The 27,971-nt window shown below is 41.6% G+C and overlaps 1 protein-coding gene across 4 annotated transcripts in view; it reads left to right on the top strand.

Annotated features, from left to right (window-relative positions):
• usp6nl (USP6 N-terminal like) overlaps nucleotides 1-27,971 on the top strand; it is a 102,524-nt gene that overhangs the window by 30,552 nt on the left and 44,001 nt on the right. Inside the window, exon 1 of one of the 4 annotated variants that reach the window (XM_005921027.3) lies at nucleotides 5-8,901. The exons of 2 other annotated variants lie outside the window; for them this stretch is intronic. In XM_005921027.3, coding sequence (XP_005921089.1) covers nucleotides 8,832-8,901 — 70 coding nt within the window. In that variant the 5' untranslated portion in view covers nucleotides 5-8,831. Of the gene's footprint in view, nucleotides 1-4; nucleotides 8,902-20,418; nucleotides 21,140-27,971 lie in introns of those variants that run through there. One more of the 4 variants, XM_005921028.3, reaches the window with a different exon arrangement.

Raw genomic sequence — 27,971 nt, forward strand, 5'->3', positions numbered from 1 at the left:
AAGTAGAAATAATCCTTGTAATAGCAGAACCGTGGCCACTGTTCCTACCTGCTTTATTGAATACATTCATGCTGTACTCTGAAGAGTCTTGTCAAAAAACTATTTAGCTGGCCTAATCTCCAAATTTGTTTTAATAGTGGAAGAAAAACGGTGGCTATAAAAGTGTTTGACAGAATTATAACCTGTCTGTGGAGTTCCCCTCCACTCTACGGATTGATTTAAGGCCTTTTAGACCTTTTATGTGGATATGCAGCCCTCATCTTTATTGTTCTGATCCACTCTTGCTACTCAGCCTAATTTCCTGCACTCTTCAGTTACCTTTCAGGCAACAAATGTCTAACAAAACAATTGATGAGTGGAACATCCCCATCTCCAGCAATTATTTCGACTCTACGAGCATGTTTCTACCAAAGTACGAGCTAATTTACAAGACAGCACGCGGTGTGATGAGTTGGTCATGTTCTTATAGTTGTTGCCGCGTCTCATCGGTATTCAGCAGCGGGAGCGCCGTGACGCACTGAAGCGCAGGAGGCAACATTAATCAATGGGGCGAGCAATCAGCACCCAGCCTAATTCAATCACCCCTCCAACAGAATGCTGCCATTAGGACAACAGAGGCGTGCAAGTGTGTGTTTGTGTGCTTGTGTGCTGTTGTGTCCGTTTGATTTGTTCGCATGCTGGTCCCTACGCCAGCCACTCAGCTGCCGCCACACCGACAACCCGAAACAAACCCCTTTATAGAGGGAAGACGGAGCGGATCGAGACCATTATGGAGATGAGTGCTGTCTAAAATTGGAGATGCCACTTTCTTGCAGTCCACAATCGAGACAGAAGATCAGATGTGAGGCCAGAGAGATAACAGTGTAGTTGTTGTTGTCATTTTCTGCAGAGGAAGCTGAGATTGAGACAAAGAAGTGCTGTGAAGCAAAAAAGTTTTCTCTCTTTCTTTCATAGCAGGCAGCAAAGATGGGAGTCGTGTTAAGTATATGGCGTCTGGACTTTAAAGCTTTTGTCCCTCTCTCTGTCTCCTTTGGTAATATGTAACTTAATATGTTATTCCCTGTAATCTCCCACGACTCTGGCTATTGTTTTACTACATCCTACATCATCTTCCTTCCTTCCTTCCTTCCTTCCTTCCTTAACCTATTATCACCATTATCACTCTACTATATGGTTTTCCTATAGAAATGATCCAGTCAGCATTGGGCCTTAAAAATGCAAGGCTCAACATTTTTAATGACTGTGTGAAAATTAAATTGATCAGTTTATTATTATTTTACCAGGAACGTATCAGAAAGTTTACAGACTAACTCGCTGTTTTAATATCTGCTTTAAAAATGATACAACTTTAGTGTTGTATCAGCTTGTCATGCACCATTTGGCACAGCTGTATTGAAGACACAACTCTATGGCTGTGTCAGTCTTTCCATCCATTTCAATTATATATAAGCGGTTTTGTTCAGATAGACGGAGATGCTGCAATGGCTTGGAAAGATGAGACTTTCTGGAAATACCACAGCAACTTTTTTGAATCCTGCTTCAGCTGTTTCTAATCCTGTACCAGCGCTGATGTGAAGATTTATTTTCTGAGTTGTAACATCTATCATTGAAGAGAAGACTGGAAATCTGTACGAATCAGAGAAATTAAATTAAGTTTATAAGCTAATAATCCTAAAATATTAGTGAGAGAACTCTGTGAGGAAGCATTTGGCAATATTGGGGAAGAAGAAATTCCTTTTACGATGAAGAGATCTTTGCATGGCTGCCAGTGTTGTGAAACAACCACAAATATTCAAAGTGCCATTATCAGTAAAGAAGACAGAGGAATAACTAAAAATGATGGGCAAGCAGAGGGAGAGCTAGAAGCTTTTTCTATAATAGCTAAGTGTAGCGGTAGCTGACCTGAAATTCCCGAAATAAACAAATGTTATGTGTGTACTTGGCAGCGGTGCAAACCAAAAACAGGTACTTAACATCAGTTCATTGCTGCAAAAATGCCTCCAGTGTTTTTGTGTTAACCTATGCCAACCTGTTTCAAGTCCGACCTGTTTTCCCGCTCTCCACAGTCATCTCTGTCTCCGCTTTCCAAAATCCAAGATCGATGACCCAATTCCAGCATGCCTGTTGCGAGTTTGAGTGAAGAAAGCCTCAGACAAGCTGAGCTCTTATCTGGCCTGTAGATTAAAGAGGTGATGAATCCGAGGCTTGAGCGGACTTACAGTATCTCTCCATTCTCAATCAAAGTGGGCAAACTCGTGAAAGACCTGTATTGATCTGTTGCCCATTTATGACTGGATCTGTGGGTGATGAGAGTCAGGGCTCCATCGATACCTTGCTCCTTCAAACCTGCCCAATCCAGCTCCAGTGATAGCAGCTCAATCCATATCTCTGCAGGCGCCCTGCACCTCGCTCCCATTGCTCACAGTTTGTCTTACTCACCTTACACTTTAGACTTTGCCTCACATGTGTGACTCTTTTTATGATCAACCTTTGAAATTCAGAAATGTAAAGCCAGTAAAACATGTCAGAAGATTACATATTGATTGTTGGGAAGGCTCTTTTTTGTAAAAGTTGAAGAAAGGTGAGGATAAGGTTGGAGTTGATTGTAAATCCAGCCATATATTGGACCACACACCCATGTACAAAGAATAATACCCTCCATGTGTAATGTGAAAAAAATGTTCTTTTTAAATAGTGTCTTTATGATGCTAAGACTTAACTTTTGAATAAGGTTAAACCTCTTTAATTCATTGTGACAGCTGACAATGGAAAAATATGTAAGCAATGTCATTAATAGTAAACTGAGTCATTATCATAGCTGTAGTTCTTGCTCCGTAAGTTGAACCCATTTCATTTTTAGGTCTCACACTTTGTAGTGTTTCAAATAGAGCCGCAAAAGATACACCATAAATTAAAGATGTGTTGAATATATAAATGGCTCATTAAATATGCATGTAGGCTATAAATGAAATATTCATTAAGCTGTTATAATGCAGCAGTGCAAATATATTTGATCAGTACATTTAATAGTATAATTGCTGAGATTTGTAAACATGACAAAGATAATGTAAAAGAATCCATCCATATTTCAGGCCAGACTGGAGCAGTCTAAGCAAAGAGCAGGAAGCATCCTAGTCACATGCCTAAACCACATCAATTGTTTGTTTGTTTTTAATGTGTGGAAGTAGTTAAAGAGCAACAAGGTCTTAAGTTGTTAAATCAAGCTGGGAATCCACAGTAGGAATCCACCGGCTAGTCGGCTGACTTAGCCTTTGGGGGCAATGGCAAATTTTTCTGAGCTTCCAGTGTCGTCAGCAGGTACGCAGAACAGGAATTCCTGGCAGCGTTTTAAAAAATAGGATCCACCCTGGAAGTTGTCAGGACATGCCCAAAGAGATGATCATCCAAAAACACAATAAAAAAAAAAAAGGGGATTTAAAAAAATAAAAATAAACATCATTTAGTTTCATGGTCCACTGGTCTGATGGGCCTGATGACAACATGTTGATATTAAACAACCATCAGCTGCTTGCTCAACATCAAATCTTGGTTAAAGGGGAAAAAAACCTATTAAAATCTGACAGTTGTGCCAACGTTGAATACCTAACCTTGCTCTGAAATCCATTTATCATCTTATTGGGCAGAATTATTAGGGTAGTGTTCTTCACAATGAGTTCATGTTTTAGAGATGGGCAACATTATATTACTGCTTTTTGTGGAGTAGTCATCCATTTAGTAACCTAAGTATTTGTTAATCAGATGTTCGGCAACTAAAAAAGAGCAAAGGTGTGCATTTCTTTTTTTTAATTACAATAATCTCGTCAGTATTTATTGAATTATAAAAGATGTTGTGACTGGACTTGGGTTGCATGAGGAAACCATGTCAACATCTGCCTGCTTAACGTCCAGTTTCGGCCATAATGTGCTGAACAGTTTGATTTAGAGATAAGGTTTATGATCCCGGCTTCTTTACTTGCTGGTTTGTGGTACACTTGAAGAAATACTGCTCTTTGGCTCGACACACGCGCTGCTTACCTGCATTCAACAAGAACCTGCTCAGACACGACCGGCTATTAACTGCTGACGCAATACAAAAGGAAACTAACTGTTGTTCCCCTCGCCTTAAGATTCTGTATTCTCACATCTTTATTGGTGTTACAAAGAAAAGAAAATGCCACAGGTGCTTCTACTGCTGTAGCACATCCACCCACAGCAGTACTAGCTTTAGGCTGTGATGGTTTTGATGCACGCCGTTAGCGGTGAGGCTAATCTAGTAGAAGCTGGTGTTAGCAAAAGACTGAAGGCGCTTGAATGGTGATCGGAGCGGTAGCTGCTAAAAGCCACGCTTTCACCTTATGTAGTGGGGTCACAGCCTAGCAACAGTGGGTCTGAGGCTTAGCAACAGCAGCCACAGATTCAGTCCAGCAATGCGGTAATTGGACTTTCTGACAAAGTGCCGGTGGACCGACACGCTAACAAATACAGACACACTTCATCAAAAGGACACATGTGCACACTTGTAGTGCACAACCCTGCTTGTGTGTGATGACGAGGAGTGAAAGACAGAGAATGTGTATCATTAGAGGAGAGGGATTGAAAGTGTTTCTGTGTGTGAGGGAGAAAAAGTGCGCCTTTCATTTGAGTCTTTCCCTGTGGCTCTATTTATATTAATGATGAACCTTGGTGCTTGTGTCGCTGCTGCTTCGCCCGTCTGCGCGCTGCCCTGTCCTTGGGGACTATGAATTATGTCTGTCACCCAACAGTATTTGCAGTATTTTGACAGTTTAACACTCTGCAAGAGCTCAAGGTCACATCTGGGTTATTATCATTTTGTTATAAAAAAATATTTATAAGCTAGTGAATATCAGTTAATTACCAAGTGATCATTTTCTGATTACCTGATCAATCCATTGGTTACTTTACCAATTAAAAAAAAATAAACCACAACAACTTTTTAAATTAAAAACTGTTTCTTTGCAAATAAATAGTAGTTGTTTACATGTTCGCCTAACAACAAGGAGAAGCTCCCCAGGACGAGGCGACACCGATTCCCTTTGGGGTTACGTCAGGGAGGGCATCTGCAAATTCAAACATGTGGAGCAACTCGTTGTTGAATATTTGGAAATATTCACACTGCTGTCTGGTTTTTTTAAGCTTGGAAAGCCCTGTAGTGTTTGTTTTGTTTTGAGCTACTGATGAAAAGTAGTTGTGTGTTTTTATCTTTTTCATTCTCTTCCAGATTGGTGATGCTGTGGTTTGCAATGGGTATCTAGATAAAGACAGAATGACAACCTCCTTGTGAATAGGGAAAATCAGTCATTGCCCATCTAGTGGCTGCAAGTAGCTGCAGCAACCAACTGGTCACCCAGAAGACGGGCATGCAACGGTATCAACCTCTGGGTCACTGCAACCTGTCTCCAAACAGTTGCAGTCTAACTCAGACTGACTGCAGTTACTCTCACAAACATTGCAGACAGACTGCCAACCTGCTGTAATCAATCTGAGTCTGTGCTGAGGCATCTCTTTGGATTAAGGGAATTCATGTTCATATATAAAAACGAGGTTGCTGTGCTCCTGTATGCAGTTAAGTTTCCACCAAGCAGCAAATGTTTGTTCTTTTAGATCAGCGAGGTCGCAGACTGACTCTGTCTTATTGCTGTTTTGCCATGAGGCACCAAAGTCAGTTTAAATATGGTAATGGACCATGAATCAATGCAAACCTGGTCTCCATCTTCAACGCAACCATTTTGCAGTCCCTGAGACAGCAAGTTCATTTCTGGTTGTTCTGTGGACGGTAGCATTTAAAAAACCAACAAACAAAAAAACTCATGCATGCATCACCAGAAGCGTAGGTCTCCGTAATATGTGATCAACATAAGTGTGATGAACAGATTTCATGCAAACTGATTACTTTGACCTATCAATCCAGCATTAAATAATTACTGTATTCCTAAATTTTTGCATATTCGTGCATGATTAAGCCTATTAGAGCCACTTCAACTTTAACAGCTTCCCAGTGATAATCAGTGAAGCTCTCATCAGATCCCTATAAATTCATATGTTAACAAGAGCACGTGTTTTGTCCTCGTGTCACCAACTGTCACTGGCATAACTCTGCTAGAGATAAATAAATTACAGCTAGAGGCATACAGCACCAGTTTGTAATGCAAAATACATAACTGGAATTATTATATCAAGATGATGTGCTTAGAGAGCTGAACAGAGCGGAGGTATGTGGACTGATTAGAGATGTAATAATAGAGAGAGGCAGAGAGCAGGGAAAAAAAGAAAGATGTACACACAGCTAACAAGCGAGGCGGAGAGTTACCAAACATCATTATGAAATGTGTACTGTACTAAGACTTACTGGATTTAATCAACTCTCTAATCTCATAAAAGAATGGGAGTCCCTGGGGTACTTAAAAAAATAATCTCATCAAACATTCCCGTCTATAACGGAGCACTGAAAGTCTGGATTTCTTGAAATCGGTAAATATATCTGTGACGAGGGAAGCATATGTCCATCCCGTCTCATACGGAAATAAAGAAATACATGTCAGTGTTGTAATGGAAAACAAGGCTGGGCAAGAAGATGTGTGCAAAGCATTGGTCCATTTTACAGATGTTACACTGAACATAAAGCTCAGGAATTGGACCAGTTTCTCTTCTGGGTATTGTTTCCGAGTGTAAGACTTGGCTTTCAAAGAATTAAAAGCTGTTGTAGAATTCCATAACATAAGGAATTTTGAATTTTTTGGATGCTTTAGCTGTAGTTCATTTGTCAATACCCGTGTTGTGCCAGTGACTTGGGGATGAGTTGAAGCTGTTATCACGGCGACTTTCATACGTATTTCAGAATGTCGGTGGGCCAGTTTGAGCTCTTGTTGGAGGAACTGGGACCACATCTGAGGCACAGAAATTATTTATGTGAGCCAAGTGACCCAGAGCAGTTGCTTAGCTGTGTATCTGAGGTACGATAGGATTATTTTACTATTTCCACATCGTCGTATGTTCAGTATGCAGGCACGTTATGAGCTGTGAGCGGGCTTGCTGCAGAATGCAGTGATCCAATTGGGCAGATGTGTTTATTCATATGTGTTTATTCTAAAAATCGACATGGATCTGAAAAAATGCATACTGGAAATGCGTCCTTTATGGTTGCTGCGAACAGCTGCAACCAGAGTAGGTGACCCCAAAAGATATTTTTAATGCACAAAATATTTGCACGAATCTTGAACATCTGGTGTGTAAAGACCTTTTCTGAGCATCTAATCACTGATCTTTTGCTTTAGTAGAAAGCCTGTTCATCCTACTGAGCTACAGCCACCTGGCTGCTGATTGGCAGTAACTGCTTCTAGATGTGCTTCTATCCTGGGTCACAAACTTTTGAATTATTTCACCTCCATGCCTCAAACTTTCACAATCATGCTTTGCTGCTCTTTAAAAGAGGATCATTGTCTGTTGGAGTCCAGTATCGAAGCAGGCAGCTCATCAAGGCACAGAGAACCAAAGGACGCCGTGCCCGTATTGACAGTATTTGACGACCTGGGATGAGAATTTGTTGCAGAGAATGGAGAGATGTCCAGAAGAAATAATACGATGCAAACGGAAGCCTTTTAGGACTCTTTACAGAGGTAGATAAATGTTTCCTGATAAGCACTTTTGGCAGCATGAACAGCTTACAGAACAGCTCTTTTTACCACCTGGATTGGAAGTTTGCAAAAAGCAATTAAAGTGTTCTTCTTACCTCTGGATGTCAGCTCCACTGATGCTGCTCTGTACAAATCATCACCTCACAAACACAAGACCAAGCATCTCCTATCCCTCTGCATTCTGCTCATGCTTCACGGCAAATGTACACGAAGAGAAAACTAGGGAGGGGGTGGAAGAAAGCGGCACAATGAGAAGAGGAGAGAAAAAACAGAGAAGGGCGGAGTGGTGGAGAGGAAGGGAGGGAAGGAGATGCTGCGGGTGAGTGAGTGGAAGCGCCCATTAATTTGAATTTAAAGGATGTGAGGAGAGGACGGCACGAGACGCAGCCAGCCTTGGAGGGAGGAGAGAGGGGCGCTGGGAGAGGAAAGAGATGGATGAGAGGGGGAAAAAAAGAGTCTGAAAATGAGATGAGAGAGTTGGGCAGTTAAGAGGCATCACTGCCGGTCAACTGTGCATCTATTGATCCGCAGCGGACGGGTGGTTTTTCTGCCAGAGCCACCGGAGATAAAACGGATGAAAGGGGGGAAAAGAAAAGACGACTGCTGTGTTGTGCTTTTCTTTTTCATTTTCATTTTTTTTGTTTGCTGCCAACCTGCGAAGTGAGAAGTGTGTGAGAGCGCTCCAGCTGAGCACATCACACGCGAGACGAACACATTCAGTTCGCAGAGTCGGAGCTGCCTCGAACATCCACTGCTACTTTCAGCGGCCGCCAGGAGTTGAGTCGAGATTTACGGGCTGCTTCACGTGGAGCTGAGGCAGCATCCAACGCAGGTGAAGCTTGAGATTTAGTGTTTACTGCTGCTGCTGCACATCTGTGCCGTCAGCTGTTTTATAGAAAAATACTGTGAAAGCGGAGGATACTTGAGCGCTGGAGAGTTTGTAAGCATGTCTTGACATCTGGAGAAGGAAGAAGACTGAGCCGGCAGCTCTCGTCCTGGCATCCTGAGGTGCGAATGGGATGCTGAAACCAAGATCTTCAGGAGTCAAGATGTGGATTAGGAGATGAATTCCGAGGAGGGGTCGAGGAGGGATGAGGTTTTTCGGGGTGAGAAGGCAAGAAAGGGCTGCCACTGCCCCGTGGCGACTCCGCCTGCCTCCACCGCCACCTCCCCGTGAACATGCAGGTCCTACAGATCGTCAAGGAGCTGGTGTCGCCGTCCAGACGCAGGGCAGCGGCCAGATTCGGAGGTGTGTGTGCGCATTTTATGAGCCATTAAGCTTCTATTGCAGCCACGAATTGTGTCAGAGGACAAAGATTTGAATCAGTGCAATGAAGACAAGATCAAATCTACCTGACCAAACATTATTTTGGGAGAAAGGTACGAGGAGAGCCTTGTTGAATGTATGGAGATTGATATGAAGTGCATGCAGGTTTTCAGTAAATCTCGTCCCTGAAGCAGGTGAAAGGTCTACTGTTTTACTCTCTGTTATGATGTGCCTCACTGTGAGGAGCTGTTAATCCTCATCAGACAACTTCATTACTGTAGGTTTCAGTGGAGTGTTGGTGTTTCACAATAGTTTAAGGTCACTGCCTTTTCTTGGTGCAATTTCAGAAATATTTGTTACTCTGATCTGCATAATTAGTCATGTATTAATTTGCAAACTGCTGCCTAGAAAGTGCCATCCGACTCTGTGTCACTTGCAGCCTCTTCTCAAGAAAATTTATAGATTTGAAGTTGGTGAATAAGATGCATAAAAATGCTCCCAGCAGGTGCTGAGGTCCAGTTTAAAAAAAAAAAATCACATTGCTTGAAGAAAAGTGAAGCCCTAAGATGTGCGAGACTGATGCCTGCAAATAGATAGATAGATATCTGCATATGAATACGTAGAAGCTGCAGCCGGGGGGAAACAGAAAGCCTGTCATTCACTTGTAGTCTGGCTTTTATTGACCACTTGGGTTTTGAGCACACTTTGGTACGCTGTGTGTGGTAAGCATATAAGGGATGTCATTTTCTGTAATGCATTAGCTAATCATGGGCTGTTTCGATTTAGCTTTACATTCATTTTTCATTTACCTGCATTCGGCTACAGTGAAAAGGAAAGCTTGGCTCAGATATCTGCTGCCTGCACGCGAAACCCCTCAAAAGTAGCAGCCGAGGTTAAGTCAGCAGACTTGGGCCTGTTGTGTTTAGACCAAACACAAGGCAGTTCTCTTAGATGGAGAGATTCAAAGTATGAAAGATGGACGTAGCTATAGATTAGCACAGCCTGGTTAATCTCCTTTTCTGACTCTTAGAAGACCAAATTATGTGGTTAGAGACGGGGCACATACAGCACTATTAGAACCACATTAATGGATCTTTAATGCCCCCTTTGTCCCTAAAAGTCAATGTCACAAGCAACACTTCTGATAGTTGATTTGATGTGGCCTCCTTGGCACAAAAAACGGTCCAGTTTAATAATAAAGTTAATTAGTTTGTACTGAATGTCATTGTGGATGAGTTTAAACTTTTTGGTGTGCCATGTGTCATTAGTCTGAATGGGACGGACATGCCCCTCGAGCAGCTTCTGTAATAGCTCTGTTGCTGTGGGACGTGTGTGTGTGTGTGTGTCACGGCTTCATTTCTCTGGTGTGCACTGAATAATGAAGCATGGTGCTCTGAGTAATGGAACACTATCTGACCACTGACCCGGTCCTGTCTCCTGGTTGGATGCCACCCTGTGCCGTAGCCACAGGTTTGCCCGAGCTCTTTGCCCCTGCAGGAGGAGGAAAGGCACAGCTTGTCGCTTCAGTGCTTCTCGAATAAAAAATAAGCTTCTGTTTGTTACTGTGGGGAAATTTGCATAAATTTAATGAGAAGTTAATGGGCAGTTTAATCGACACTTGTTGCAGGTTTCTTCAAAATGTAATCTTTTTTTTTTAGAAATACTGTTATTTATTTATTTTTTGCACCTGCTAAATTCTATGTTCATGTACTTGATATCAGCTTTCACCTGACTCTTTCTGATTTGCCTCATGTTGTTATTCCACTTGTGCAAATGTAGAAACCTTTATGTGCTTGAAGCCACTGTTAACCACTGGATGTACCTGCTCTAGCAGCCAGGATATATTTGATTTAAAAGGCTTGAATTCAGGTAGGAAATGCTTTGTCTCCTGCCAGCTGGCATTCATAACAGCTTCAATTTATCAACTGGCCCCACTAGGACACTTGTGTAGGGCCAATTAAAGCACACAAGGAAGCGCTGCAGCATGGGCTGCATTGGGGGGGCAATATTTTAGGACTTGGGTCCCAAATCATTGGTCAGAAAAGATCGATGGAGACAGATGTTACAATCTCCAGCACGCAGGTGCTTTATTTTTGGTCACTGGACAAGGTCATTTACTAGTTTAACTCCTGGTTGTTACGTTTCTTCCATTTTCTTTTCGTTAATGCAGACAATGCACTGGGAAGTTGGCGGGTTAAAGAGATAATATCCAATCAGATGGTATTAGTTAATTTATGAATAGGTATTTTATAATATTATATTCTGAAGGTCTCATTGTCTGGAAATACACATAACTGTCTGTACTTTTGTGCTGTTATTCCTTCATCACTGTGAAGGGACAGCTTTTCCACAACATATATGTGAAGTCCAGCTCATTAAGGGAACTTTGAGCTGTTTTTAATGACTGAAATACTTCTGTGGACACTCTTTTTCTTTTTTGAGAGGTACGTGTCCAGCATGGGAGCAATAGGGATTTCTCAAAGAATGAATTGCTGTAACAGAGGTGGCATAAACGGGGTTACAGACTTATCACATCGTTTTGTGTTATTGTTTGTAGTGAATCTACCTAAATGTCATTATCACATCTGAGAGTGTCTTCTGGTTCAGAATGAGCCTTTGGGGGGTGACTATGCTCAGCAATGAGCCTGATACAGAAACGTCGATGACTTCCAGACCATTTTATAAACGAGAGCTTCTGCTCTGCTTGAGGAAAAGAGAAGAAGTTGGGGGAAAAAAATTGAATAAAAAATAAATATTTTATTACAGTACTGTGTTTGGCGTGGAGAGTGGTGGGGGTGGCTTCAAGGGTGGCTAAAGTGTGAGAAAAAGCACTGCACCCCATCGCCTTTCTCTACTTTCTCTAATTGAGCTGCATTTGTCAAATTCAAAATCCAGTCCAACATCGACAACCATGAAGATAACTTTTTTTGTCTTCTTCTTTTAAAGAATGATAATATTTTTTAATGACTGCCCATTAACAATCCACACTTTCCATTTGGCTGTCGTCTTTATCTCGGTCTATCGGCCCTGCAGACGAATTCACCTTGGCTCCTCTCGCAGCCTGAATCAGTGCAGGCAGATTTAGCACGACGGCCTCCAGCAGATACAGGACACACAAATTCACACACTCGCTGCAGTTCTGTGCAGACTGGGAGGAGTGGTGAGTGGGGATAAGGTGCGAGGTGCCAGCAGATGTTGTTGAGCTCCTCGGCTGGATAGCGCGATGGCATGAGTGTGAGATAACAGAATATCTGATAATTTGCCCAGCTCCCTGTCAGCTTTGCAGGATCAAAACCACATGTACTTGTGAGAAAGCATCAGATTGTGTGTGTGTGTCTGCCACATTTCTGAGCATTTCTGAGCATGCTCAGTGGTTCCTGCCACATCAAAAACAATACATGTCATGTTCATTTTAATAAAGTAATGTCTTAGTTTTAGGAGAAAGAGCACTCGTAAACCTGCAGTTTTGAACACTTTTCCTTGGAGACAACTTAAAGTGAGCTGTTAGGGCTGCAAGCACCGTGTTTAGTGGTTAATCAGCAGCTAATTTTTTTACCAGTTTTTCATTTGCTTCATAGCACAAGACCAAGTATAACAGCACATCCACACACATTGGGCGATCGTGGCTCAAGAGTTGGGCGTTCGTCTTGTAATCGGAAGGTTGCCGGTTCGAGCCCGGCTCCGACAGTCTCGGTCGTTGTGTCCTTGGGCAAGACACTTCACCTGTTGCCTACTGGTGGCGGTCAGAGGGCCCGGTGGCGCCAGTGTCCGGCAGCCTCGCCTCTGTCAGTGCGCCCCAGGGTGGCTGTGGCTACAATGTAGCTTGCCATCACCAGTGTGTGAATGTGTGCGTGAATGGGTGGATGATTGTGTATAGTGTAAAGCGCTTTGAGGTCCTTAGGACCAAGTAAAGCGCTATACAAATACAGACCATTTACCATATTCCACAAATTATTTAAATAGCTGCTCTTATTACCTGTAGAATAAGTTAACTAGATGCCTCTAGAAGAAGGGAAGAAACCTCTGGATGAATGAGATGGAGTGCAGGGATCAGAGGTCAGAAGGGGATCTCATGGCAGTGTAAGTTTGCAAAATGTAACTTGAAGGAGGCCGACTGTAGCTGAGTCTACGATCTGGTGACTCGAAGATGTCTAGTAAATAAGACAGGAGTTGCAGTAGATGATTAGATTATTAGAAGGCCTGACCCCAGCATACCTGAAACCTCTCCTGAAATTGGAAATCAACACTGAGAGAAAAGTAGAGCCCAGACTGAAGCAGCTGACCTGAGAAGGTGTAAGGCAGTGGGAGGGGAGGGCCTCCTGTGGCTCAGATTGAGTGGGTTCAGGTTAATTTATTGGTTGATTGATGTTGTTGGTGGGTCCATGTTTTAACTACTTGTTTGCTTTATATACAAGATAAACAGAATATCTCCGTCTTATAATCAAAGCCAACGTGAAAGTGCCTGAAACATTTATTCTTTCTAATGGTCAGCAGGGGGTGACTTCTCTAAAAAATCAAGTTACAAAACAACTATAGAAATCTATGGGCAACTGGTCCTGCTTCTCTCTTCATCTCTGACCTCAGTAAACACTTTTCAAATGAGATTATGGTCTTAATCACTAGTGTATAAGCCTGACTTCCCTTCTCTAAATAATGGTCCCTATTGCATATATTAGGTCATGCTCTAAACTGAAGGTTGTTGGTTCCATTATTTAGAAGAGCCACTCCCAAAAGTCTGGGCCGCAGCCCTCTGTACTATATTTCATCCTGAACTCATCAATAGTAGGAAATATAATGGAGCAGGTGCCAGAAGAAAAGTTGCCGAAAAACTTGAACTTGACAAGGGTCTTAAGTCATAGGACAGAAAATTCTTGGAAAACTTTGTTAAACTTTTCTGGGAAGGAAATCCGTTTATATTGATTTAGGTCTGCAACAGCCTGCGGGAGGTCCAAGGCCTCAACCTGGGCTCTCATTCAGTCCACACTAGAGTAAAATTACTTGGGGATCTCATTATCAGGTAGGAATTTACCCATGAGTTTCCGTTATTTGCAGTTCATTCATACAGGACAAACAAGGTCTGTGTGTCAGTCCCATTTGACCAAATGCGTCCAGAGAGGCGGAACTGTCCGGCTCTCACTAAAACCTTGGAGAAATGTGTTAGCTTTCCACTGTCCATGAATTATCCCCTCCACTTATTCCACAAAAGAGCACAAAAGTGCCTTGTGCACACAGAGCTTCCCTCTGCAGCAGCGTTTAGCTACTGCTGTTATTGAGAAGAGGGAGGGGGGATTTACAGCAAATCTAAAGCAAGACTGCAGCCTGCTCCTGGTCAACACCATCAGTAGCTCACTGCATTATTCAGCAACCTTCATACTCTTCCTCTCACTCTCTCTTTCTTTCAGTCGAGGAAAAAAGAAAAAGAAAACCTTGTTCATTCACATATTCAAATTCTGCACCGGGAGCATCAGACAAGAACACTTCTTGGTGTTTTGCATACCAGGAACACCATCTGTAGGCATTTTGTGCGTGTTTGCATGGCTACGTGTGTGTTTTATATTTATTCTGGCCTGGAGCTTTAAGAAAACTACTACACGCTGTTAAGCTAAGGAGGGACTGGCAGATAGTCCAGACCCAGCGGGTGTTGGGCTAAAGCTGACCGCTGACTACCACATTGCAGCAGAAGGACTAATTGCCTGCCTGTCGTCAAAAAGGGCAGATCTGCAGCACACTTCATAGCGCCGCTGTCGACTCTCTTGGCAGAACAGTGCGGAGTTTAGCCTCAGACAGTGGAGTCATTTAAACGTTGAGGCTTGTTGTATTTTTCACGGCTTGTGTCAGATTCAGTCGGCCGTATTGATCGCTGCTTTTCGTGCTTCACACCTTCTCTTATTAAATTATGTATCAAGTGATGCAACAGGCCTTCAGATATTACTGAGGCTGGGCTATTACGAGGGAGGTGTTTGACTGAGTATACATCATATAGTGCTGTATAACTATACCAGATTATAACAGGAGCTTTTTGCAAAAACCAATGTAGCTTGCAGATGAGAATAGTGAAGCTGGTGCTTGATAATTGCCAGAATCTTCTGTAGCTACACAAAGAAGTTTGGTTGACGTATGTAGGAAAATGGCACATGGCTTCATTGCTCTGACTTCAGCTTCCTTCAGTTTATGGGCTGAATGAGAAGACCAAACACACGATCCACTCTCAGATGTCACATCGGGAAGAATTCATGATTTTCAGTGCATTTGAACTCACTCATTCACTCATTTGAACTGAATGCACAAGCAGGTAGCAACATCTGGGACTGAATAATGGAGCCAGTGTGGAAGTACTATAAACTGCAGTTCCTCTAACGGCCAGTAGAGGCTGGCTCCAAAAGTGATTCAATCTTCATAGTCTCCCGTGTTAAAATGTCCAACTCTTTATGAAAACTCTTCAATGGCTGATTTTGTATAATTTAATTTAATAATCCATTTGGTTACTGAAGTTTAGGACGTGGCCTTTCATGACCTGAGACAGGGCTCTGTATTTATAGCTAGACGTCCGCTTGGCTATTTTATCACACTAAACTGAAACATTTAGAGCATCATAATGGAATTGCAAACAATATGACTTTTGTTGGGACTCAGCCCCTCCCAATAAGGTTGTGTTTCGGTTTCAGTGAGTGAAAATTTAGTATCTCATCAGATTGTTACTCTTGTAACAATTACTCGTTATTACAGTGTTAATAACGAGTCTCCAGCCTGTAAGCGTCCAGTGTTCCTCTGTTTCTCAGCCAGATCTGCCCTCTCCCTCATTTGTCACGTCCAGTTTCACTTCATGCCCAACTTGAACTTGATTGCTGTCCTCTTCAGGGTAGTCTTACCTCCAGCTGTATTTGGATCACTCACTGAAAGACCCGTTTGAATTTCTTACCTGTGCACGTTAGTAATTTTTCCCTGAACTTTAAACTTGTGCAGACCAACCTTAATCCTGAGTTGCATCACTGTGGATAAGAGCTACGACTCGTGCTTCAATTTAAAGACCATTCAGAATATTCCCAAGTTGATGAATCATGTATTTGTTAGCCCACATTACCCCTTTGCTTCCAAATTCCAAAGGCATCTGGGGAAGAACATTTGGACCAAACGACCTGGACTGTGCTGGAAGCCTTTTTTGTCTGCAAAAATGTACTTGCCACCTACCCTGCTCACCAGATTTGGCTCCATGCAACGCAGTGGAGGTCATCAAGCATTCGTCCCAAATGCTCACATGCACGCAGTCACATTCAGATCGAGGGTAAGACATCAGGAGCTCTGGTAGTGGTGTATTGCTGCACAAGCATCCAACCCTGAAGGGAATGGCTGTGTAGTTTCAATATTAATTTCATTTTATTTTATTTTATTATTATTATTTATTTATTTTTAATAGGTGCAGTCTCTAAACTTTTTGATGGTACCTCTTATACCCATTTTATAATAAATCTTGGATCCTTTAAACCTGTCTGGCTTTCTGCATCATTTCTGTCAACAGGTCCGACCTCTTGGTCCTAATGTTCCCACCCGACTTGTCCTCGGTCACGGTGCTGGATCCGTTTCCGTTCATGCTAACAGACTTTAGCAATCTGGCTTCATCAGGTTTCAATACTGCTTACAGTCATGCTTCTCTACACAGAAACGGTTGCTCTTTTGCTCTAAAGTATGCTTAAAAAAAAGAAATACATAAAATGTGGTCAGCTTTCATTTCCTCTGTCCTCCTTGGGATCAGGAAGCCACACTGCTTTGAAGCCCAGAGCTGTGCTTATAATTGAAGGCAGTGTGAATACTCCAAACCACAGAAGCAGCTTTTCTATCGTTTGTCATCTCCACATGCTGACTGTTAGAGGATGACAGATAATTAAGTTAGCTTGGTGGGATGTATCCTGTAAATCAGCCGCAGTCTCCTGTTTATGCACAATTTAAATCCACTGGGGTTCAGTTTGTCCAGCTGAATGGGTAATAATACTCCAGCGTAACGCAGCACCGAAGTCAATCCAACCTTAATAGTTGTGTAAAGGCAGTAAAAAGAATTGAGTATGTGTGTATTTGTGTGTAGTCTCTTTGCATGCCAGAGAAATAAGGAAATGCTCTGTAACGAGTGAGGAAGTTGTGCTGGTAGCCTTTGAGGAACAGTGATTTGAGTCACTTTCCCTGAACTACTGTTGGAGCTTCATTCATCTTCCTGCTCATCTGAGTGCATTTATTTTGCTCCTATTATGTGAGAAATGCAGCTTTAAAGTATTTTGCATTTAAAAAAAAAAAGTGATCGGAAATGAGTGCATGTTTTTAAAAAAAAAGAGGAGGGAAAACAGCCGTCTGATTGTTACTCTCCTGAGGTAGTTTGACAGGCCTGTATTTAGCTCTCGCTGCCTCTGATCTGCACCGCATTTAGTCTCTTTGAACAAAAACGATGGCGTGCGGTTCTTTTACAGGCTCCTGTTGGCTGATAGACGCCTAATTCACCTTGTGGTAACTTGCAAGTCTGCAAATCTGCCACTGCTGCATGCAAATTTAAAAAAAGAAGCCTTTGAGCTCGGTATTCATAAACTAAGATGGTATTAGTTAGCATTTAGTTCTTCAGGGTCAGTGGGATTATTGCTTTACAAATGGGCTTTGATATGGGTTAAATGATATATTGATGTAATTGTATGTAGATTATTAAAAGTTTTAAATATCATAATTTTTTTTTTAAAAAAGGAAAGAAATCATGAATAAAATGAGTAAATAATCGACTCTCAGGCTGCCCTGCAGGAGGCTGCTTGTTCCGCTTGTAGGTTACTGCAGCTGTTCTCAAATAAAGTCAACACCTGGCACTTCACTGCATTCAGACTTACTTTGTATTTGTGGTACAAATGAGTCTGCCCTCATGTAAAAGCACCTGTTAGCTCTGCATAGCTCGTTGTCTTAACGTATCAGTGGCCGATCACAGTGAAAGTCCAGCAAATGAAGCCAAACTGAAAAAGTGCTCTCCTTTCTAGATCCTAAATCTATCTTTTCTGTTCTTGAGTGCAGCACAGAGCACCAGTCTGCTTAGCCAGCATTACCCAGCATGCCTTTAGTGCAATGTTATAAACCTGCGGTTATCAGTAGCTGTGGCTCAGGAGGAAGAGCAGGTTGTCATCCAGTCTGCTTGCTAAAATATCCTTAGGCAAAATCCTGAACTGCAAGCTGCTCCTGATGCGTTCTCCGGAGTGTGAATGTGTGTGAGTGTTAGATGGAAAGCCCTAGAAGAAAGAGTTTCTATAAATGTGTGTGAGAATGAGGCTTGTAGTCCGAGTACGGTGTGCTATATAAGAACCAGTCTGTTTAGCACACATTGTCTGCTTCACGGGTTATTGTGTGGTGTGAGGCCTGACCTGTTATAAATTGTCTTTTATCGTATAATAAGAATCAGCAGTTAGAAGGATGCACAGTCTCTCAATCCACTCCACTCCACAGTGACATGAATTTTTAAGACAAGAAAAAAATACTGCAAAGTAGTTGCTACGTTCTCCAGGGGATTTGTGGGCAAGCAACAAAAGGAACGAGTCCTTCTATTGTATCGCTGAAGAGTCTACTCACCAGTGATACTCTTATTGCTTTTCAAGAATATGGGTCCAATAAAACTCTATCGTAAGTTTTTTTTTTTTTCTTCAAGTACTCTAAATGAAATCTAAATGTAAAGATTTTGCAAGTTTTATTTTCCTTTGCAGATAAAACTGTATATTTGACTGCATGTTGTTCAGATATTTTTATTGAAAGTGTGTGTTGTGTGAGCCTGGTGACTAGATCAGTCCTCAAGATAGTTCCAGTACAACTGCGCTGCAAACACACACAGTTAGGATGAAACTACACGACTGAACTTGGGATTATTTTTCAGAGTAGTGACTCGTCATGAGTCATCGTGAGCGTTCTCTCGTATGTTTTGTGTTTTACTTGCTGCTTGATGGTAGTTTTGGCTGACAGCACCAGGCTCACCCACCAAACTGCCTGATCTCACATACAGACTGAAGACAGGAAACAGATAGGGGTTAAAGGTCACATGTTCCATCCCTTTTTTAACAAGGTGATGTGAGCCTCACGTTTCTTAGTTTTTTGAGTTTCAGCTCAGTGATGTTTGCAACAGGCCTGGCTTTTGTGTGGTTCAAATGCTCGTTTGTAGCATTTGAGATTACGGATGATATTTTGTTTATGAACCTACATGCATACCTCTTATATTAGTCAGTATTCAGTTAGCTAACACTGCCACTGTTTTATGGTTTGTTCCACTTTATAGGAAGGTAGGGCTAGCTGTAGCTTTCTTTCTTTCATGGTGACTGTCAAGTCGGATTATAACCACCAAGAAACAACCAATGACAGAAAGAATCCCTTGATAAAAAGATGGTTTCCAGGTAGACTGTGCAAGACATTGTCCACAGAACTGCAGTATTCAACCATTATTTTAATTCTTTCTGATATTTAGACATGTAGATACAATAAACGGAGAACTTCTTGACTTTTTTGGATGTTGTTTAATTGATCTGTGTCTGATTGGCTCAATGTGTTTCCTGTTTAAATGGCAGCTGTAGTCACGACCCTGATGACCTCTAAATGATGTTGTAAAGTCGATTTAAATGTACTTTTGATTTATTTACTTTGGGTTTGTTTCCAGTTCTGTATCTGAGGACACGAGCTTTGTTTCAAAGATTTCAGTGCTGATATACTTCAGTGTAAATAAGACTGAGATTGTAGTTTCATGGTGTAAATCTGTATATTTGTCTGTTTTAAATTCAAAAGCAGAGTAACCCTTTAAAGAGAGATGAGCTTGCAGACAACGCAGAGGAGCTGAAAGCTGTACAGCCCCACCCACTCGTTTCTATCAGTGACCCCAGAGCTGCAGAAGTGATAACAGCCCTTCAGTCCCATCACAAACACACACTTCCTGTAACGATGCCACACACAGATAGAGCTGAGATGACACTTCTCTTTCTTTCTTTTAGTTTGTTGATCATTTTTTCTTTTTCCTTGATCATTTTCATGTTTTTATCTTTCTTTTTCCTTTTTCTTTCGTTCACATTTTTGATCTTTGTCTTTATTTCAGTTTTTCTTTCTCCATCGATCTTTCTTTCTCTTTCCTTCTTGATGTGTCTGTCTTTCTTTTGATCTTTTACTTTGATCTTTTGCTTCTCTCCTTTCTTCCTGATCTTTCTTTCACACTTTGTCTTTCTCTTTCACTTTCTTCATGTTTCCTTTACTTTTTTCTTGAACTTTCTTTCTTTGTTCTTTTCTTCACATTTGATCTTTGTCTTTACTTCAGTTTTTCGTTCATTGTTTCTTTCTTTTAAGCATTCTTTCTTCTTTCATTCCTTTCTGATCGTTCCTTTTTTACTTTTTCTGACTTTCTTCACATTCTCGATCTTTCACGCTTTCCCTTTCTGGAGCGTTCTTCTTCTCTTGCGTTTTTTTTTGTTTTTTTTTAGCTTGCGTTGCCTGTCGCTCGTTTCCCCAGCACCGCCCTGCCTCTCATCTTCGATACGCCACATCATAAGCCCCGTCATGGTACATCACGTCCATTTCATAATGAAGTTTTAATGGAAACTGTTTATCATCATACTGCCATTGTCTGCCTCTCTCACTTTTTCCCAGCTTGCACACCCCATGCTCTCTGTCTCCCAGAAGCAGCACAGCAAAACCTTTACACACATTTTTGCTTCATTAATAAAACATTGCTTTGTCATGAGCGGTAAGAGTTTGAGTTTTACAAGTACATTTTGTAATCCTACATGGAATTGAAAGAATTCCTCTGATTCACATTTTATTTTTGTGATGTTTGGAAAATCTGTGAAAGTTTCATCGGCTGTCTGGAAACAGCGATTCCCTCTGTCCTTTCTCTCTCCCTCTCTATGATGTGCTGAATAGAGCTTGTTGTTGTCGTTGTGTTGTTGTGTTTGGGTGGAGAATGTTGTGAGTGGGAACGGCTCACTCCTGAAGTCAGATTTCTCTGTCCGAGTCTGTCTGTCTGTGAAACAAACGGCAGCATTGTGACAGCAGCAGCAGCAGCGGCTCTGATCTCACTTCTCTTTGCTGCTCGCTCATATTTCCTCTCTTTCTGGAGTACTGGGTAGTGACAGTGATGGGATGAGGTAGTGTATGTTATCTCCTGGTGTTTTGGACTTGGCTGAACCGTGACCGATGCGGACTAAAGCTCGCTCGGACGATCCACAGGATGTCTTGAAAAGAGGTAAAAGAAGTCAATTGTGGAGTTCCACTCAGTTTCTCTGTGTTGCTGGCATGTACATAGATGGTATGTGAGGGACATTCTAGCTGGGTGCCTTATGATTAGTATTTTTGGTCTAAATGGATCATATAAATTAATATTAAACTGGTCTGTTGGCTCACAATGTCCTGCTGACGTGGTTTTAATTCAGAGCGTCTTGTGATTTTTACACCAGTGATTGCAATGACTGCCAGATAATCATCTCCTTTCCAAATGCAAAATCCAGTGAAAGTTTAAATATTGGTCATAGATTCTGACAATATATCTGTATGTACGTTTTTCTTTCTTTTTTTTTAAGACTTCCAAAGTTAATCAGAAACTTGACACCCTCACTGTACTGTATGTAGGCCACTACACTACGGAGGACCAAAGCTGCTAAAATTATATATAAATATATAAGTAAATAAATGGGTTGGTCAATACGCTAGCGTGCAATTAAATAGTTGCTGTTTTTGTTGTTGGCCTTTATTTAGCCATTAACCCAATGGCATACTGCGTTGTTTTTATTTTGATTTCATGATTTGTACTTAAATAGAAAAAGCACTTACTATATTTGTAATTTCTTTCACGTATATATATTTTATATGATGAAACTGGGCTAAACTAAAATACTGACTGGATTTTATTGGATTGGATTTTAGGTTGAGTTTGACTTTTTGCTCAAGTTTTTATTAGGTGGGACCATCTGGACAAAATCACCTGTAGAACTGTCAACTTTCTGACAATTTAAATGCAAAAACCTTTCATGATTTAAACTTTTTGCCATCCATACAGACTGTGTGTTTAGTGAACTCATGCTAATATTACAGTTCACTAGGATCTAACAGCTAAGACCAACTTTACACCATGCAACTTTTCAAATGATTTCAGTGTCACAGACAAATGTCAGATGTTTGCCCATCATCTTGACCATATGGTCTTGTAAAAAGTCAGTCAGAGGTTTCTTATATCAGTCTTTTTCACATTTGGATTTGATGTCAGTCCTGACGAATTACTAGCATAGCTAGCGTGGAGGAAGGTAGCAGCAAAGGGTCGACAGCTTTTGCCAAAAAGTTTCTGCTCCGTTTTTCAAGACCTGCTGTCCTTCGAAGTTTTCCACCAGAATGCGTGTAAATAATTTCCTGGACGGCTCGGTGGGCTCTGCAAAGTCTTAAAAACCGATTTATGACACAATCCCTGTAGATGTGAGCAAGCGCCAGGTTCTGGCTTTTTCTTTCTAATTCCTTTCAAAATCTTCTAGTGCACAGGAGGCATGTGAAGTGCTACACAGACTGGTGACACTTTGCACACAAACAGCAAATGATGTCACCGCACTTAGTAGAAGATAAGCAAGTGCAGACATTTAACAGTAAACTGTCATGTGCCACTTCCAAATATAAAGCCCTGACAGCGGAATGATAACAATGTGTGCTGATAGTGGATTGTGAGGTACTGTGGACTGTCTGCTGATAAATGTGTGAGCCTTCTTACATGAAGGTGCTACAAATTAAATGACTTTGACAAAAAACTTTTTTCTCCTTTTTTTGGCTTTGTTGAAACAAGCAGAATTTTAACTTCTCCTTTATCTTAGCTGAGAATGTGCCACGGGTAATGTGGGAGTTAATTATTTGTCTGTAAGTCTGGTTGGAGTCTGTGATTATTGGTTGCTGGGTGTCATTCAGAGGTTTGTGTCACGTTCCTGCAGTTGCGTTGAGGTTGGAAATGAAGACTGGGTGAGGCAGATGATTGTTTTGGAGGCACAGTAATAACACATGCTTCTCTAAAGTTGCCTCATCTGTTTGTTGTGAAGTGGGAAACTTGTTTCGTGAGTGTGCTGAGTTGCGTTACTGATGCAGTACTTACCTAAAAGAGCCGCTTGTTTCAATCGAACGTTAAGTAGCATTAATATTGTGAAATTGTGGCTCCATAGTGTAGCCATTTACACATTTGTCTAACAAGTGAAGGCTTCAGGAGGAGACTGAAATCCCTTTGGGTGCAAAGATCTGCCAAATCAAACATGCGGAGCTGCCCGATGTGGCGACCCCTTGTAAATAAGGGAGTGGCTGGAAGTACCGGCACAGCTTGCAAACATTCAATATTAGATGTGGCTTTCATGGGAAAACTAGTGATGCAACAACAGAACAATGTGTTGCAAAAATAATCATGTTTTTTAACACTTACACAAGTGTTTGATCTGTAAAATGTTTATTGTAAGTGCTAAAAACCAAGTTACAGTCACAGCCAGTCACTTGTTATATAGTTTTTTCTCTGAATTTTGACTTTTTTTTCCCAGAATTCTGACTTTAATCTCAGAATTCAGAATTTTTTCTCTGAATTCTGACTTTTTTTCAGAATTCTTGAGAAGAAGAAGAAGAAGAAAAAAAGAAACGTGCCCATTTAAAAAAAAAATTTTTTCCCGTGGCCCTAATCCACTTCCATACACAGACTGCCTTGGAATAATAAAAAGGAAAATTTTTGTTAAATGACAGAATATTTCCTGTTCTTGCTCTAAACCCACTGTAATTGCGGTGCCTTATGTAAAGCACAAGTCACTCAGATAAATTTGCAGCAATTAACTTTTGGGGAATTTAGATCTTATGCACAAGTTATAAATGCAAAAGTTCATCTTTCAGTGAAGAAAAATGTGCAAAAGTGTGTTTTAAAAGTGTACAGACGTGCAGCTTTTCAACCTAAAAATCGACGCGCAGAGGCTGCCTCATCTTTTTAAATGTCAGGCTGCCGCAAACTTTCAAAAGGCCGAACGGTTACAGAAGTGAAAACCCTCCGGAGTTGAAATCTAAAACGTCCAGCTCACCTTTACTGGAATATACTCAATACAAGACTTTACTCCTGTTTTTGAATTGATATTTATATCACAGATGAGGGGATCATTGGTTTGCATTGTTTTTAACACATTTTGCATGTTTAGCAAGCACACAGTGAACATGCAGGTCTGAATACAGGTCACACGTGGCCGTCAGCTTCAAAACGAAGCGTGAGCACCGAAACAAAAGGTGGGAAATTAGTTCTTCTCCAATCAAGCCTGTCCTCTTTTATCATAGTTCTTATAATTATTCCTTTTTCTGAACAGATAGCATCTATGAGAGGGTAAGAGATGCACTGACAATGGGTGGAAGAGCAGCAAAGAGCTTTAACAGGCGAGGACTCCTTAAGATAAAAACAAAGAGGGCTCATTACAGCAGCCAAAAGAGGGCTGAGAGAACAAGAAAGACCGTGGTTATGCTTGTCATGTTTTACATTGTCAGGGCTGGTCTTTAACAGCAAGTGATAAAGAGGAAGAAAAACAAAAATACTCTCCACAACACTTCCTGTCACATGGTTAGAGCAGCTCCTAGAGGAATTATCAGCTGGAGGCTTCATCCTTGCATCTGCGCTTAAATTTCTCTTAAATATAGATGTAGTCAGTTAAAGCCGGGGCTCGTTGCTTACGTCTGTTTACGTTATTTCAAGTAAATGTTCCTGCTCCATATGTGCATCTTAAAATCTTCTAAAAGAGCTGTGCATGATTAAGAGTTCAAAATATGAATTTTTATCTTGTACCAAACCTTGGTGCAGACCCTTAGTGGATCCACAGACTGAAAGAAACCTCTTAGGCTACGGTTGGGCCATTTGTGTGCCTTACATGGTCATATTAGGCATGTTCATTTCCAGTGACATCACACAGAGCTCAAAGCAGGAAAAAGTGTCTGAAACTGAGTTTTCACATCAGTTTGAACCTGACCTCGATATTTAAAACCTTGGCCATGTTCAATATAGTAGAACACGGCAAAGTGTTCTATATGACAGGAAATGACCTCCGGCACGGTCGCCCCTCCCTGACCTTGGTTCTGCTGGAGGTTTCGTCCAGTTTAAAGCGAGTTTTTCCTTCCCACTGTCATCAGTTGCTCAATTGTATTATTGTAGGGTGTTTACCTTACGATATAAAGCAACTTGAGGTGATTACTGTTATGATTTGGTGCTATATAAATGAATTAAAATAAGGAAAAGCAGAAAAGGTCTTCTTTAAAGAATATTAACGTCTTAGGTTGTAGTCCAAGAAACAGCCATTTACTCTGATTCTGTGTTGCTCCTGAACATTTGTCATTTGTCAAGCATTTCAAATTTCTCGGCATGATTCTTTGGCAGCAGGGGACCCCTTCCTAATGAAAGTCTGTCAGAAGGGTTAGCAGCACCTGAAGCCAGCATTAAATCTGTTTCTCTGTTAAAGCTTTTAGATTCCCCCAAACCACCGTGGAGTCGTTCTTTCACATACCTGATGTGCTCAATATGCTGATGCAAGAGGCTTTAGGGCTGCAAGATTACATTATAGCAGAAAATACCGTGTGAGCTTCCTACCTGAGAACTGCACTCACCTGTTCAGTGGTAAACCCCACAGGGGGGAAGTGGTACCTAACTTCCTGTCCAGTTGTCATGTGTGAACACTTCTGAGTGCTGACACCAGTTCACTCCTGAATGCATCGTGCAGAGCAGGAGTGAAGGGCAGAGGTGGGGACGGGGTAGCGCCCGGCTGGGAGGTGACGGGCGAGGACATTTTAGTCACAGCGGGGCAGGGACGGTTAGACGGAGCCTCGTCGCCCTCGCCGCTGGGGTCTGACTGGCAAATTAGACAGCGAGAGGTTGAAGGTCAGCTCCGTGGGGGGGCTGTAGTCTGGAAAGAAGGATAAAGGGCAGTGACAGGAGCGAGGAAAATCCCACCCCCAAATGTATAATTGCTGTTTTGATGCTCCCTCAATGTTTGTTCCTGTTTATCTTATTTCTACTTCACAAGCTACTCTGTTTTCTTTTTTCTGGTGCTTTATTTTGCCAAACCAGTTTGGATAAACTACAAGGATAAACACAAGATGAACGTCTACACATCACAGATAATTGAAGTTACTTGAGTTTGAGGCTTCTGTCCATTTAAAGCAGCTGAAGTGACTTTAGTCAGTGTTTTCATGTGTGTGCATGAAGCAGTTGATTTAAATAATCAAAGCCCATCAAGCTCAGAGGGGATTTATCTTCTCTTTTAGCTTATTTTGCAGCACTTTTTTGTACTGCTCACTCTCTCCAGTCTGATCAGACTCAGGGATCGTGCTCAAGGGATTTTAAATAAGGACTGCAGAATTGCCCCACTGCACTGTGGCTTCAGAAACAAATCAATCAATCAGTCAATCACCTCTTTTTATAACACATAGTGTTATCATTTAGATACTTAATTACTGTTAAATAACCATATTAACCTGATGTAAAGTAGATGAGCCAGAGCTCTTGCGCTGTAATTTCTGCATATTTAGCGTTATTCCTCGGTTTTCTTTTCTTTTATTGGACATGGATATTTCTATTTCAAAGGTTTGGTTTGGCACATGCAGGTTTGTGTCATAATTTGGCAAAATTAGTAGAAGTTTGACTTCCCCACAATTAAATTTGCAATAAAGTTCCTAATTTGAGTCACCATTTCTCCAGCTGATGACCATGGTGTGCGGCATGTCAAAGTCATCTTTGGAGGCTCATTATTAAACATATTTCAAGAGTTCTAACATGAAATGCCACATAAACCCTCTGGAGCAAGTCAAGAGCTCCTCGGTTGCAAATAAAAACATAGACCCGATCTCCGTCACAGACGCTGGAGTGATCCTTAAAGCATGAAAAGGCCTCTAATTGCATTTATCTAAAGTCAGACCGCTGTGGAATACTAATATGGCTGTGAGGGTCTCAAAGTTGGGGCTTAGCTTTAGTGCAAAGAAAAGACTGAATCCCATTTCCTTCCCAATTCCTCCCCCGCTCACTATGGGAACCGCAGGGCCTCTCGGGCAGGATTTCCCAGCAGAAAAAGACTTTACTGTATTTGTTTATTTGCCCCAGACAGTTTGCCTTGCTGTGTACGAACGTCTCTTCCCCCATCCCCTCGCTCGCGGCGTCTTCTCCTGCAGAATGCTCTTGGCAGCCCACAGCCACATGCCTTTCATTGACACACACCATCCTGTCATAAAAATGCCAGCCGGCTCAATGAGGAGAATGTTTGTTCGCAGCGTTTTGGAATTCCCGTCTTGCCTTTCCTCCAGTTGAACCCCAGAGACCTTGAGAGGAAGTTGGAGAATGACTGGAGTCAAATAAAGAGCTGCAAAGGGCTGAAAAGCTGGCAGAATAAGGATCATCATCACTGACTGCTGGGGGTTCAGTGGAAAAGGGTTAAAGAGGGCAAAAGCCAGCAGTTTGAGATTTGAGGTTTTTATAGCTGACTGTATTATTTTCATACTTCTTATTGTTTTTCGTCATTAAAAGATCAGGCGTTGGAGGGCCAGACAGCATTTACTGTCAGCTGCAAGTTCTTGTAGCTTTGGAAATGCCTCAACTTTCCCTCTTCTGGTCAAATTCCAAATGTTTCCGATCCATATATTTGTGAGTCTCAGAAAGTTGACTCTGTTCACCAGCACGTTGTGTTTTGAGCAGGAGAAGCGTTTCGTCACTCAACCAAGTGACTTCTTCAGTCTCAGCTGACTGCAGGTTTCCCCGACCTTATAAACAGTGCATCTGCATAATGACTGAAGCTAGCACCTACTGCCTAACAGTTAATTTTGTGGGATTTCCTTATCTGGGTGATTGAGCATGCATCAAGGCAAGTCTCTAGATTAAGCTTTACTCGCAACTCATCAGATATGAATGCTTCTAAGCAAATGGAAATCCTATAAAGGAAGAGCTGTACAGGCCTGATTGCATGTTAAGAGACTTGATCTGAAATGTAGCGTGCAGCCTAACCCCAACCCCGCTGGGGTTCATCAGTGACCTGGCAGATGTTATAAGGTGGAGGATCTTTTTG

Source organism: Haplochromis burtoni, unplaced genomic scaffold, assembly GCF_018398535.1.
Source record: "Haplochromis burtoni strain Fernald_Lab_line unplaced genomic scaffold, NCSU_Asbu1 Contig_44, whole genome shotgun sequence".
NCBI lineage: Eukaryota > Metazoa > Chordata > Actinopteri > Cichliformes > Cichlidae > Haplochromis > Haplochromis burtoni.